The sequence below is a fragment of the Equus przewalskii genome, chromosome 13 (genome assembly GCF_037783145.1).
Source record: "Equus przewalskii isolate Varuska chromosome 13, EquPr2, whole genome shotgun sequence".
Classification (NCBI taxonomy): domain Eukaryota; kingdom Metazoa; phylum Chordata; class Mammalia; order Perissodactyla; family Equidae; genus Equus; species Equus przewalskii.
Window position 1 is genome coordinate 75,922,749 of NC_091843.1, and position 15,018 is coordinate 75,937,766.

The following is a 15,018-nucleotide window of genomic DNA, read 5'->3' on the forward strand; positions in this document are numbered from 1 at the left end:
GCCACATGTAAAAGAATGAAAATCAACCATTCTTTTTCACCATTCACTAAAATAAACTCAAAATGGATCAAAGACCTAAAGATTAGGCCTGAAACAATAAGTCTTCTAGAAGAGAATATCGGCAGTACACTCTTTGACATCAGCTTCAAAAGAATCTTTGCGGACACCGTAACCCCTCAGATGAGGGAAACAATAGAAAGAATAAACAAATGGGACTTCATCAGACTAAAGAGCTTCTTCAAGGCAAGGGAAAACAGGATTGAAACAAAAAAACAGCCCACTAATTGGGAAAAAATATTCACAAGTTATTCATCTGACAAAGGGTTAATCTCCATAATATATAAAGAACTCACACAACTCAACAATAAAAAATCAAACAACCCAATTAAAAAATGGGCAGGGGACATGAACAGACATTTCTCCAAAGAAGCTATACAGATGGCCAATAGACAAATCAAAAGATGCTCATCATCACTAATCATCAGGGAAATGCAAATCAAAACTACACTAAGATATCACCTTACACCTGTTAGAATGGCAAAAATATCCAAAACCAAGAGTGACAAATGTTGGAGAGCCTGTGGAGAAAAGGGAACCCTCATACACTGCTGGTGGGAATGCAAACTGGTGCAGCCACTATGGAAAACAGTATGGAGATTCCTCAAAAAGTTAAGAATAGAAATACCTTATGACCCACTACTATACTATATCCCACTACTGGGTATCTATCCTAAGAACCTGAAATCAGCAACTCCAAAAGTTCCATGCATCCCTATGTTCATTGCAGCATTATTCACAATAGCCAAGACATGGAACCAATCTAAGTGCCCAGCAACTGATGATTGGATAAAGAAGATGTGGTATATATATAAATATACACACACAATGGAATACTACTCAGCCATAAAAAAGGACAAAGTCGTCCCATTCACAACAACATGGATAGACCTTGAGGGTATTATGTTGAGTGAAATAAGCCAGACAGAGAAAGACGAACTCTGTATGACTCCACCCATAGGTGGTATTTAACATATGGACAGAGAACTGATCGGTGGTTGCCAGGGGAAAGGGCGGTGGGGGGAGGGCACTAGGGGTGAAGTGGTGTACCTACAACATGACTAATAATGATGTACAACTGTAATTTCACAAGGATGTTAACTTTCATAACCTTAATAATAATAATAAAAAAAAAAACTAATAATAACCAGGACACCACTAGTTTAGAACTGAGTGTCTCATCTGCCTGTGGAGAGGCTGATACACTTCAAGAACAACTAATTGAAGAATATTATGTCCTCTTTTTAGAGCGAAATGTGGATTTCTCATAGCAAGACAAATAATTTATTTTCAAAAATTAAAAAGGTCAATAGTTGTTTTTAGGAATTCAATTTGGCTAAAATTCAGATAGAAAAAGAAGTCCATGACTGGCTCTGGGGCCAGGGCTTCTGTTTTATACCAAACTATTTAAATATACTTGCCTTGCTTGTTATTTTGAAATATGCAAAAATATACACCAGCACAGTGGCCTCAAAAACAGTCTCGCTCACTTTGGAATTCAATTGTGGCTGTGAAATGGGACCCTGGAGCCTGCTGATACATTTGTAAATGCTTGTAAAGAAGTGACGGTGTTTTCCAATTCAGAAACTGGCTACTGGGTTTTCCTGCTTAGAGGTTTAGTCTTTCCCACAGTCGATCTTAATTTAATTAGAAAAGAGAATATCTTAGCTAAAAAAAGTGTCAGGTCTCCTGCTTGCCCTTTGGAACAATGGCATTCTGACATTAAATTCCCTTTACTGCATCTAAATAACGGTATTCTAACTACTGAGTTAATGTAAGTATTTCAGTAAGTGTTTGAATATCTCAAAATTAGTCAGATTGAAAGATGATGAGTTCTGAGAGAGATTAAAAAGTCATAGGATGTGGAAGATAAACAAACGAACAAACACATAGATACAGAGAACAGACTGGTGGTGACCAGAGGGACGAGGGGTGGGGGAAGTGGTAAAGGGGCACTTGTGTACAGTGATGGGTGGAAACTAGACTTTTGGTGCTGAACATGTAGTCTATTCAGAAGTGAAAATATAATGATCGACATCTGAAATTTATATGTTACAAACCAATGTTACCTCAATAAAATAAATAAGTAAAAAATAATTTCTAAAAGGGCACAGGAAATGGTATTAATGGATATTGAAAGGCCTACTTAGTCCCCCTTCCTGAAATCTGTTCATCCATCTATCCATTTATCCATCCATCCATCCATCCAACCATCCAACCATCCATCCATCCATCCATCCATCCATCCATCCATCCATCCATCACATATAAAGCATTGACTGAGATACCCAGCACTGTTATATATCCAATGTTACTGAGATGAATCCCAGCCTTGTGGAACATGTGCCTTGGTCCAGGACTTTCACTCACTCTTATTTCAACACATTCATCTGGTCAACCTTTCCTGCTTCTACGTAGAGTATGTGCTTGGATGGATCATGCCTCCTACTCTTGCAACCAACCTGCTTATTTGTGACTTAACCTCTGTCCTGGCTGCTATACACTCTCTGACACATATTTTAGTGCAGGACTTAGGGAAAGAGAAGTACATAGGACAAAACTGATGTACAGTGGTGCAATTCAAGAACAACAAACAAATCTCTCCCCACCATGTCCTATCATAGCGCCTAAAGTCCCACAATTAAGGATGCATTTTGTTGTTTCATTTTGAAGGTGGACTTTAAGAGTTTTCTGTTAAGGGGTTGGCCCCGTGGCCGAGTGGTTAAGTTCGCGCGTTCCGCTGCAGGCGGCCCAGTGTTTCGTTGGTTCGAATCCTGGGCGTGGACATGGCACCACTCATCAAACCACGCTGAGGCAGCGTCCCACGTGCCACAACTAGAAGGACCCACAACGAAGAATATACAACTATGTACCGGGGGGCTTTGGGGAGAAAAAGGAAAAAAAAAAGAGTTTTCTATTAAAATAGAAAAAACACAGAAAGTGCTTTTACCTTCCACCTGTGTTTATAGAATGCTTTATTATGAATGAGCCTAAAAACTAAGAAGACTGTTAACATGAAGGGCTATTGAATGCCAAAGGCCCATTTTTATCTTAAATTTACAATGTTTCCAGGTCAGTTGGAGATCTAAGAAGTGGTGGGAGGCCTTCCAGAAAGAAGCCTGGAACACAGGGAGATGTCTGTGGCTGGCTGTTATATATATTCTCAAGAGGAAAATTCTCAGGTGCACTATAGAAATTATTGAGAATAACAAATCTTCTCAGTGTAGGACTTTCGAGGTAGAAAGGAAAATAGGAGTTTGCTAGCCCAGTTAATATAGATGAGAAGGTATGGTTAAATAATCTGGCTAAAGTCAGTGGTGAATCTCATCATCTAATGCTACGCTATGCTCCAGGTCAGCGCCTCTGGAGTCCTCTATAAAGTGTCTGAAGCAGGAGCCTCAAATTGGGATTCCTTTAATTTGTGGGACATGAAGCCTTTGCAAAGGTGGTGTGGGAAGGACAGCTTTAAGGAAATATATTCCCACATCTTTACCTTCCACATGCCCTCTTCTGATGAGATATTTTTGGATAATTATTTATCAGAACATTTAATGTTTTTGTTATCAATGTTGATTTATTCAACTGTAGACTAATAATTATAATGATAACACAAAAGAAATTTTGGACACTTTACAGTTTTATGGTCACAGAAGAAATTTAAGTTTCAATTTATATACATGTTTTGTTGGAGAGAAGTACGAGTGGGTGAAGATTAAATGAATTTCAAGCATAAAATACATTATGCTAGCATAAAATTCTGTCATGGGAATGATGTAAAATTTCCAAATATAAGATAAAACATATATTTTTGTAATGTATAAAACTCATTTTGTAATGATAAAACTCACATAAGAAAAATGCTCATATATTTTTAAAATGAAATGAATAACGGTGAATATCAAATTGGTATTTAGACTCTTGAATTAGCTGAAAAGAATAATGTAAAATTTTTATTTTAAAGCTAAAATTTATAATGCAGTGGATATTACATTATTGGATACTAGTTAAACTTATGATGAAACTCTTTAGATGTTTTTTAAATATATGCAAGGGGTTACACAGCTTTTCAAAGTTCTTTAAGATTCAAATGAAAGGGGCTGGCCCCATGGCAGAGTGGTTAAGTTCTCACACTCCACTGCAGGCGGCCCAGTGTTTTGTTGGTTCGAATCCTGGGCGCGGACATGGCACTGCTCATCAAACCACGCTGAGGCAGCGTCCCACATGCCACAACTAGAAGATCCCACTCCGAAGAATATACAACTATGTACCGGGGAGCTTTGGGGAAAAACCTTCAGCAATTCCCCACTAATTAAACGCAGCCCTGACACCCCCATCAAGACCCCTCGTCTGATTCTACACCTGACTTTCCCACCTCACCTTCCTCTATAAAAAAAAAAAAAAAGATTCAAATGAAAAAGACTTGGAGGACCCAATGTTCCCAGTTCTTGGTTTGGAGTGGCCGACAGCTAAGGTGGACCTGAGACAGATCAAGGTTTGCAAACTCACGTGTCACAGAGGCCAGCGAGACCAGCATAAACCAGCTACACAGGTCTGGTGAGCACTGGATAAACGGAAGAGCTCATGTTCTGTCTAAAGGGGCAGCCGTTGCTCAACTCCGATCGAGCAGTGTTGTGCTAGATTTTAAGGACTCTGTGGCTAGATTTGCTTTTTTTTAGAAATTCTGGATTTTTATGGGATATCTCTAAATTTTTAAATTTTTATTCACAAAAAAGTTAAAATGCTATGAGGGTGAAAAGAAACACCCTGCTGAGCCAAATCTGGCCTATGTGTCAATTGTAAACTCTGCTGTAGATGGAATGGCATGTGGTCTCCTCCTTTGATTTGACCAAATTCTAAGATGGAAAATGTCTGGGGGCTGGTGCTTGATTATTATAGGACCTTTTCTAAAAATAGAGGGAACCAATGTTAGAGATTGTTATTTTGGTCTTTTTAAGTATTTATTTCCTAACAAGTTTAGCGAACTCTGAGGAATGCTAAACTCAATCTATAAGTAAGCAAGTCATTCCATACATTCCTGAACTGAATGCATTTAATACTTGTGATATACATAGGATCCACATCTAATTTAATTATGCTGCAAGAATTCATTTTATGTTTCCAGTGTCATAACATCAACAACTGACCACTTTGTATTGCTGGGGACACAATCTTCCCGGAGAACCACTTGTCATCTGAAAGCCCATTCTTGGTGCTAACGCTAATGAGCATTTGATGCAGTCGTTCGTTTCTCTGCTTCGTAAAACTCGCTTCTCTCCTTGGTTCTTTCTCCCCATGCTACAGTGCCCTCTGTGGGACCCTCTTCAGTTCACTCTTTCAGTGTAGATATTATCTAGGATGCTCTTCTTGTTTCCGTTCTCTTCATTTCCCTTCCTCCCTCTCCCCTCCCTTCCTCATCTCTTTCCTTCCACTCTCCCAGTTCAAACTTATTTCTTCCCACACTTTCAAATATCATCTCTGCACTGATGCATTTCAAATCAATACCTCCCACCCTGATCCCTCGCCTAAGATTCTTCAAACCTGAATATTTAAGAGCCACCAGGCCCAATGATCAATATGTCCAACTCTGAACTCATCAGTTTCCTGCTGCAAACAACTAAATGAACAATGCTCTTTATCCAGTTCCTCAGTCACCAGGTGAGAAGCAGGAGGCTTCACTGACTGTCCTCTCACTGTGCCCTCAGCATTTCTCTGTACTTATCTCTTCTTCATTTCCACTTCTCAAATCTGAGGCCTGAACCTCATTCCCCTGAATGATTGTAATAACCTTCTAGCCTTTCTGATTTTGCTTCTAAATTTATTCTTCATACTTTAATAAGAGTGATTTTGCTATGTACCCATAGCCCTGGGCTTTGGCTCATTCTGTCTCCTCAGCATATAATGCCTTTCTTCCACTCGTTACCTACCTACTTAAAACCTACGTATTTTTCAAGAATCAATTGAAACAGTTTTTTTTAATTTTCTTGATCTCCTCAATAATTAATAACTCTTTCCACTACTCTTTTTTTCTTTTCTTTTCTTTTTTTTTTTGCTGAGGAAGATTTGCCCTGAGTGAACATCTGTGCCAATCTTCCTCTATTTTTCTGTATGTGGGAAACTGCTGCAGCATGGCCGGTGAGCAGAGTAGGTCTGTGCCCGGGATGGGAACCCACGAACCCAGGCCGCCAAAGTGGAGCATGCAGAACTTTAACCACTTGGTCATGGGGCCAGGCCCTCCACTACTTCTTCCGCATGTCATGTTTGAGCGGATGTCTATTCCTCTAGCAAACTCTAAGTTTTGTTTTTTCCATTCCTTCATTCACTCATTCATTCATTCTTCAACAATATCTACAGAAGGTTTACCAAGTGACAAGCACTATTCTGAATATACAGATATATACAGAAAAATGCACTTTTAAATAACTATTTCAACAGGTTCATCTGAGCATGGATGTACCTTCTTGCTTGTTTGTACATCTAGAAATGAAAAACTCACTGATATTTTTATAGCAATGACTGTTCAACATTTTTCCAAGAAAAAAAAGAAAAGAAAAAACTGCATATTTGATTTGAAAACAACTATCCACTGGGGTCACATGTTGAGTGGTTGAACGTATAGGAAGAGACAATGGAATACTACATGTGATGGTACTTTGAAAACTATAGAACTGTATGAGGCCCATTATGTTGTCTTTGAAAGTCTCTGCTTCAAAGATACTCCAGAAGGTCTCTTAGACAGGTCGGAGGCAAAACTCTTTCATGCTACTGAAGCTATCCCAGGAGTATCTTTGTGTTTTAGCACGATTCCAGGACAGAGATATCTACATTTACTTAGAGTATGTATCTTCATTAAAAGCAAATTGCAAATTATTTTTAGGTTGTGTTATATTTGGTGCCAAGAACAAAATATCCTGAGTTTGGCTGGGAATAGGAATGGGTCATGAGAATCAGGATGTGCTAGGGGTGACTGACTGGACGTCTTCTGCAACTTCATGGGAAGAGGATATAAATTGTAGCATAACAAGAGTGCCCACTTCTAATGTGGTTTGTGGTTCATACATACCAGTTTTTAATGCAAATATCAAGTCATCAAACTCCTGGGACTCCTCATCGGCTATTAGTGACCCCTGGCCATATCCTCCAGAGGAAGGGAATGTGGCGCCATTCTGTGGACTTGGCTTTAAGTCAGGGCTGGCCTGACTGGCTTGTTGGAAGGATGCTCTCTCCCAGTCAGGTGGTACCTTTTTGGGTTGGAAGGGGGAGAAAAAGAAACTATAATATGAAATATGTACATATTTACTCCCAAATCTACACAAACAACTTACCTCCACATCACACTGAAAAGACTAAGTTGAAAGGGCTATTGAACTGTCTAGAATTATACCCTTGTTCCTTAGAAAAGTATGTCTTTCCATGGGACAATCTCATTTGGTGATTCTAAACAATTTCTCTGTTAGAATTACTTGTAGATTTCTAGGCTGTCATGTGTGGGGAAAGACAACCATTTTTTTAAACCCAATCAATACATTTTATTTTTTTTGCAGGATATGTGCAAAGAAAGCTGTAAAAAATTTAAGAAATGGAGAAGAACCCTCCTAATCTTTATTCTAAGACACAACATAGAATTTTAAATAGAGGAGCTATCTATAGGGACATGCTGAATTGAAAAAGTTCTTTGATAGCATTCTCAACTCCTTTTTTGATTAAATGATTAAAAAGATAGTCCTATCCTGAAATGATTAAATATATTCACTTCCCTCTTGGTTACTGGTAAACAACTCCTAACTCCTTCCTTTCCTAATGCTTTCCCTTCTCCGTGTGGCTTTCTAGAATGTCTCTGACAGGCCCTCATTGACAGCTGGATCAAGGCCAATTCTAAGTCTCTGAGGAATGTAGAGCACACTTTAGGATACGCCATTGTGCAACACTCCAAATGAGCATTCAAGTAGTGGCTGAGGCCCAGGCACTGAACTGTCATAGTCGCTGCCTCCCAATACAAGGTTTTCTGAGAGACTGAAGGGAGGACTCCTACTGAGAAAAGTGACCTGAGGACTGTGGAAATAAATTTGAGGGAAGGTGAAACCTTAAAAAATTTCGCTAAGAAGTTGAACATCTGGACCAGCACTGTTCAACAGAACTTTCCAGGATGATACCAACGTTTTATACCTGTGTTCTTCATTATGATAGCTACCAGACACCTGTGGCTATTGAGTACTTGAACGTGGCCAGGGAGATTGACAAACTGAATTTTGAATGTTAGTTAATTTTAGTTAGTGGAAATTTAAATAGCCACACATGGCTAGTGGCTATCATATTGTATAGTTCAGATCTAGACAAATGCTAGAATGGATAACAAAGAAAAAAGAACTACAAAATTTTGTTTTCAAGATCCACTCTGAATTGCTGATCCTAAAAATATCTGTTTCTACTGGTACCAAGTGTGATGTGAAAATAATTCAGTTTTAAGAATTTTGGGGATATAGAAATAGTCCTAGATTTCTAAATATTTAAGGGTATTAAAGACATATTTCAATTTTTAAATATTGTACTTGAATTGTGATTGCTTACCTTAATTTTAACTTGACATGAATAAGATTACTTTCTACACTACCATGGAAGACAAAAAATATCACTGAGCAGGTAGATTATCTATCTATATCTATCTACCTACCTACTTATCTATCTATAAACAGTTTCTTTTTTAGACAAATGCACTTTGACTTCTTGCCATTTTTCAGGATGCAAACACAAATACTGTTCCCCTTGGCTTTTTAGCACAGAAAGGGCAATACAAGCTACATAAGGAATAGAAGGCAAGCACATCACAGGCACTGCAGAAATTATCACGGACATGCATACTATCCCTCGCTGGACCAACATCTTCAGGTAAGCTTTGGGTGGTCCCAGCGCTATGGGTGACATTACTGACAGGTTGGTGTCAATGTGATTTAGACACAGGAAACCAAAATGATGTGGCAAGAACACAGGGAGCAGTGGGAGGCAAATCCTGGATAGATTTTCTAGTGCAGCTGCTGAAGCACTCTTCCAAGCCTTTGTTCTATAATATTTTCGGGTTTTTAAATTAAAAAGAGTCTCAACCTATCTTCTTTTCACTGAGTGTTTGTTGGGACTGAAGTAGTCAGTTGGGATGGGTGAAGGAAGGGGCTGCGAAAGCATTTTTAGGAAGATCAGTATTTAAGAAACCATTTTTGAAGCAGATTCAGTCACTGCCATGTCAAATAAGGAAGAGTTTGAAGGAAGATGATAAATTATGCTCTGACTCCCCAGTATAAACTGCTGGTTAGTAGAGCTCACAGGGCAGGGAAGAAAAGGAGTTAGATAACAGGCATGTTATCACAGCCAGCAAACCCAATACCACAGATCACAGGATGTGAGTAGGAAAAGGATTTAAAAGTCATGTAGCACCATTTAACTGGTACTCTTTATGTGATGGAAAGGCTGTATACGAGAGAGAGACACAGACAGAGAGAGACACAGACAGAGAAAGGGCAGGGGCGGGCACCTCCTCCATAGCACTGATAAGGTTCTGGGTGGACTTGCTGATTTCTCCTCCAGCAGGAGGCATTCCACTCCCGGGTGTGAAGAAGGCTGTGCTGGGTCCTGGGTGCCCGTTCATTTCCACTGTGTAACTGGCCTTCATAGGGCAACACGTCTGGTTGTGTAGAACGAAATAAACCACAAAAACATAGAGTCCCTGCAAAAGAAAAGAACACTAGCATGTTACACGAAGTCCTGCTACCGCGGCTGAAGAATAAACATGGCTGGAAGCAGAGGTGATTTTCCACCAGTGTTCTCCAAATCCTACCCAAACCTGGGAATCACAAAACATGCTAGAAGTCCAGCAAGAGGCCCTTGTAAATTTCTGAATGTTATGAAAAAGTTAGTCAATGCCATTTAGGAAAATTGCCCTCTCACTAACGAATCATTTTTCTCTTGGTTAAAACAGAAGTAGCTCTGAAATCTAGCTCTACTAATACATGAAAACAAAATTGGAGAGGTGTATCTGATTAGCTGTGTACCTCTTGGCTTAGAAAGCAAACCTCTCACTTTCTAAAAGACTGCTGTCTTTTCTCATCTATCTCACTTATTCTCATTTTTTTCTTAGCAAAATGGTTGAAGAGAGAGACTAATGCTCCAACCACCTGGCGGACTCAGGGAAGGGAAGCACTAATTAAGCCTCCTGATTTGGTTTATAGATCTCACCTTCTTATCTCATTTGGAAATAGAATCACTGGGTAGGGACTCAGGAATTCTGTGGATTGCTTAATATTTAGCATGCCTTGCTTCTCATAAATGTTACATAAGAACAACAAAGCGATATTGTGCATTCTGAAAGATCTGCTGGCCCTTTAAATTCTTTTGCAATCTAGTCAAACTCTTGACAACGGCTCTCCTTCCGTCACAGAGAGCAACTCAAATTTTGTATTTGTGTTCCAGACATTGCCTACACTGGCTTTCCTTCATGATGTCCACAAGGGATCTACTGTATACTGCTAATGGTGCTTCTATAAAGCTTGGTAATTTTGACCTTTATACTCAGCCAATAAAATATGTTAAATTGTGCCTTTTGTGTCTGTTAATCCATGTTTAAGTCTTGGAAGCAAATAAGAATCTCCTTAGTTACTAAAATTCTTACATTAATCCACAAAAATGAAAGCAAGACATTCAGCTTATTAAAGAAGAAAAGGAGTTAATGTCAAGATTTTTCATAAAACACAAATTGAGTATCTTCATTTTGTGAAATTCGCATTCTCCCATGGTTCCTAATGTTTCTAGGACGTAGAAGCAAGAAAGCAAATAATATACATGTGGGCTTGAGACTTATATCTCCTATTATAAATAGCAAAAAGTCTATCAGCAAATACTTCAGGCATAAGAATTGCAATCAGCTTTTAATATACAACGAAATTAGGGGACAGTCTGCAAGGAAGGCATGCTAGTATTTGATCTCTGTGGCCATTTCTGGAACACTGTTATAAATTAGGCCTTTCTCCCCTTTCTACTGGAATGACCCCTTCCTGAGTTGGCATCCAGTCTATATAATCAACAAATATGTTTTAAAATCAGTGGTTTATCTGCTAAAAATATTTTTAAATGTAATTACTCTAACCATGATATAAAATTAGAAACAGAAATGCTTATTTCCTTTTGAATTAGGGTTGTTTTGTTTTTTAGGAAGCAACATTAATATTTTAAGTTATGTAGGGTAAGCGAATTAGTTTCACATGTAGATGATGCTGTACCCATTAGCAGAAACAAAGCTTCCTGAAAACACACATACACATCCAAAATTTTTCTTGTACAAGCAAATGGGTATGACCTAATTATATTGGCCACAGCAATAGACAAAACAGGAAAAAAATTAAACTGTCAGCTTTAAAAATTGTGAGAATGTCACTGATTTATTTCAGGATTTCTCTAAGTGTTACGAAGTGATAGGGCAAAAGCTGGAACAGGAAACAAAAGCCATGCTTTAAAATCCATCTCTAAGGACCCATTTGTTAAAACAGCACATTCCCTCTTGTTTGTTTTTATATCTGCCCTTTTATGCTTCAGGAAAGGAACTGCCTGCTGAAAATAACTTGCCTGTGAAAATGGCATGTGTTTTTTTCTTAAAAGCATATTTACATGTACAGTAAATACTTTTAATCTTTTAGATGTGCCCCAGGAAACACAAACACTGTTAAAGTGGAAAGAAAAGAATGTTTAAAGGCAGATTGTATGACATTTGCCCATGTCCAGCCGTGGCTGGGCAAATATAGAAAAGGGACCTTCATTATCCAAAGTACTCAGCTGTGGAGGTTTCTGACCTCAGAGTAAAAACAAGTCCTTATTTCAAACACTGCATGCTAAATCTCAGAGTCTCCTTTGTCTGCTGCTCTGTAAAAGAATCTAGAATCTCAACGATTCCTTCCAAAACGCTGACCCCCCCACTACGTGTCCTGTCAGGCACTGAGATGCAAGGAGAAGACATTTGGCTCCCACTCTCATGTTGCTCACAAAGAGAACAATATCCTGCAAAATAATAGGTTAACTGTTTTAAAAGCAGGACACGCATAATCCATCTGTTCTTCCTATTCTTTACCTAGTGGAGGGCTACAGAGAAGGGGATTCTTTCTGTGCATTGCTGTTTTGATGATATTGTTGCATCTCCTACCACCACGATGAGACATGCTTTCAAAAGTCTTTAGTTAGATTGTATCTGGATTGACCATACCCACTATGGCCAATTTTGTATTTCTTTTGGTTCAGGAATTGAACGTTATTGGCAGACATTCAATGAGACACAAATGAGACCACAATGGTCTAAAGGAGTTAATATATGCTGTTAACATCATCATGGAGCAAAATAAGTACAGGAGATTTTGGCTGCTTCTCTTAATTTCTATCAGTTCCATCTGAGGTGGGAAAGAATCAACGTTGCCATTTGACAAATTTAACTGAGAAGTGGTGGCAGAGAAGTGGGTAAAACAGGAAGTTGATTAAGCTGCCTGTCTCTAAATGAAGTGAAGTCTCAGGGCTTCACGCTGACTTGGAGAACTGTCTGCAAAGTGAGTGTGCCCTGTGAGGACTAAGATGCAGCCCTCAGCTAGGAGCAGTTAAGCTTTGTAAGACTTGTATAAGGTCCTCAGAAAAGGGTAAAACCCAGGTATTCAAACCATACTGCACGCAAGCTGTCTTAGCGATCCTCTTTGTCTCTGCCTCTGGCAGCCCTTAATTCCTTCAGGTTACAGAAAAGTGGTTAAACTACCAAATGCGTTAAATGAACCCATTTAACAGTTGCCCAGGCACACTCCTTTAATTTTGTTTGTCTCTAAATAAAGTGAAACGTTAGTTCACTGTTTATTTTTTGTGTGTTCTGAATGTATCCTGCACTCACAGCCAACAGTCACTCGAGTGACAGACTTTACACTGTGTCCCCCGCCAATGAGCATTAACACACTCCTACAGTCAGAGCTCTCAGCAATCCTGACCCAACTGTGCTGAGCAACCTGACATATTGACTCTACATCACCTCTATTTCTAATATTTATTTGAGATTCTGTCAGTTTTGACCAATGATAGATGATAAAAATAGGCAGGTGATAGTGCCGAGCCTGACATTAAAACACAAAGAATTGAATCAGTTTAGATATTAAAATGTAAATTCTATAGTGGTGCCAGCACTTAAATATTTGAGGAATAAACAGCTAGAGATCTATAGGCAATGAGGGATTGGTCTTACAGACACCACGTACGTATCTCACCGTATGCTGTGAGAGTTGATGGACAACTGAGCTCTCAGCAGCTGGACCTGACTATGCACGAGGCATATCATGACTCACAGAATTTGAAAATAAAGGAAGAGATTTTGCTAATATAAAATTCCAGTGAATTAAGATGAAAACAACAGAGATTAAAGGAGTTAAAGAAGCTAATAGGTAAGAAAAATACTCAAGGATTGGAAATTGCTCTCTTTGAAATAAGGAATCCAAAGACTGTAACTGAAGATGAATAAAAAGATATAATATTAATATAAGAAAAGTTTCCAGAAAAAAAAAAAGAAACAAATCTGCAGATTGAAAGTCTAATGCCATGTACCAGGGAAATTTTGATACAGATTCACTAATACCAAATCATAGCTTTATTAAGTTTTGAACTTTAAAATATTCAAGCAGAAAAAAAGCCAGTCTCTTAGTAAGTGGTAAATTTTAGGCTGGCTTCAGATTTCTTTACATCAACTTTTCGTGTTAAAAGGCAACGAAGTAATATCTATTAAGTTCTGAAAAAAAATGGTCCATGAATATTATACCCAGCGAATATAGCATTTGAAATTGTCAAACATTAAAAAAAATGCTGAGAATGCAGCATCCATGGATCTTATTAGGGGGAAAAAGCCCAAACAAACTACATGATAATAAAATATAACCAATAAAGAGATGAATTGCCCATTCAGAGTAAAAAACAGAATTCAGTAGTGAAGATGGCAAAAGGATCATGTAAAAATACCTGTGTCTACGCATTTAGAAACAGGACCAATATCGAAAAAAATTATGAAAATTATAGTTACAGAGTCAAATGTAAATGTTAAGTATCTAGACAATGCAAAAAGCATAATATTAACTAAAAAAATTCCTAAGGTTGGGAAGAGTGGTGATGGGAGGAGATCTGAGTATTGATGACTTTATCATCTTTTATAGTATATAGTCAATCAATACCATAAAATTGAAATACCTAGGTGATCAAAAACAGTGATTCAACCCTTTAATGTATTTATAATATCTTTTCTTAATTTGAGAGAGACCTTTTATTTCTCTTGTGGTGATCAGAATATCTTTTGTGATGTGAAAGCATTTTTGAAATTCAACAATTATTTCTCTTCCATTTTAGTTTTTCCTGTGACAAATGCAAGTAAATTGAAGTTAAATTTTGTGTATTATAGCAACTATAATATGCTCACATATTTAAAATTTACTTATAATTAGGCATCCAATCATAGTTACTAGATCTAGAAAGATGTCTGGAATGATGTTCACTTAAAGTCAGTCAGTGGTCTTAAAGGAGACTTAATGACACACATATGTATGAAGTAGGAATAATTTTAAAAATGATGCTTTATATTTAATGTCTTATTCACTCTTTCTGGTGTTCTTCATTCTTTTCTATAGAACTGGATTTCTCTCATATCATTTCCCTTTCCCTTTAGCATGGAGAACTTCTTTTTAGCATTTCTTGTAGTTCAGATTTATTGGAAATGAATTCTTTTAGCTTTTGTCTGCCTGAAAATGTCTTTATTTCACCTTCATTTTAGAGGGATATTTTCACTGGGTATGGAATTCTGGGTTAACAGGTTTTGGTTTTTTGTTTGTTGGGAGACTTTAAAGATGTCATTCCATTGTCTCCTGGTTTCCAGAGTTCCTGATGAGAATAGTGTTCATTTTTAACATTATTTTCTTGTATGCA

At 38.0% G+C, this 15,018-nt stretch overlaps 1 protein-coding gene across 1 annotated transcript in view; it reads right to left on the reverse strand.

Moving 5' to 3' along the window:
- The window catches only part of ADGRV1 (adhesion G protein-coupled receptor V1), a 511,275-nt gene that overhangs the window by 7,635 nt on the left and 488,622 nt on the right, over nt 1-15,018 (reverse strand). The window contains exons 89-90 of the mRNA XM_070569690.1: nt 9,578-9,769; nt 7,118-7,295 (exon numbers count right to left, since the gene is read on the reverse strand). Of these exons, the coding sequence (XP_070425791.1) occupies nt 7,118-7,295; nt 9,578-9,769 (370 nt within the window). The remainder of the gene's footprint in view (nt 1-7,117; nt 7,296-9,577; nt 9,770-15,018) is intronic.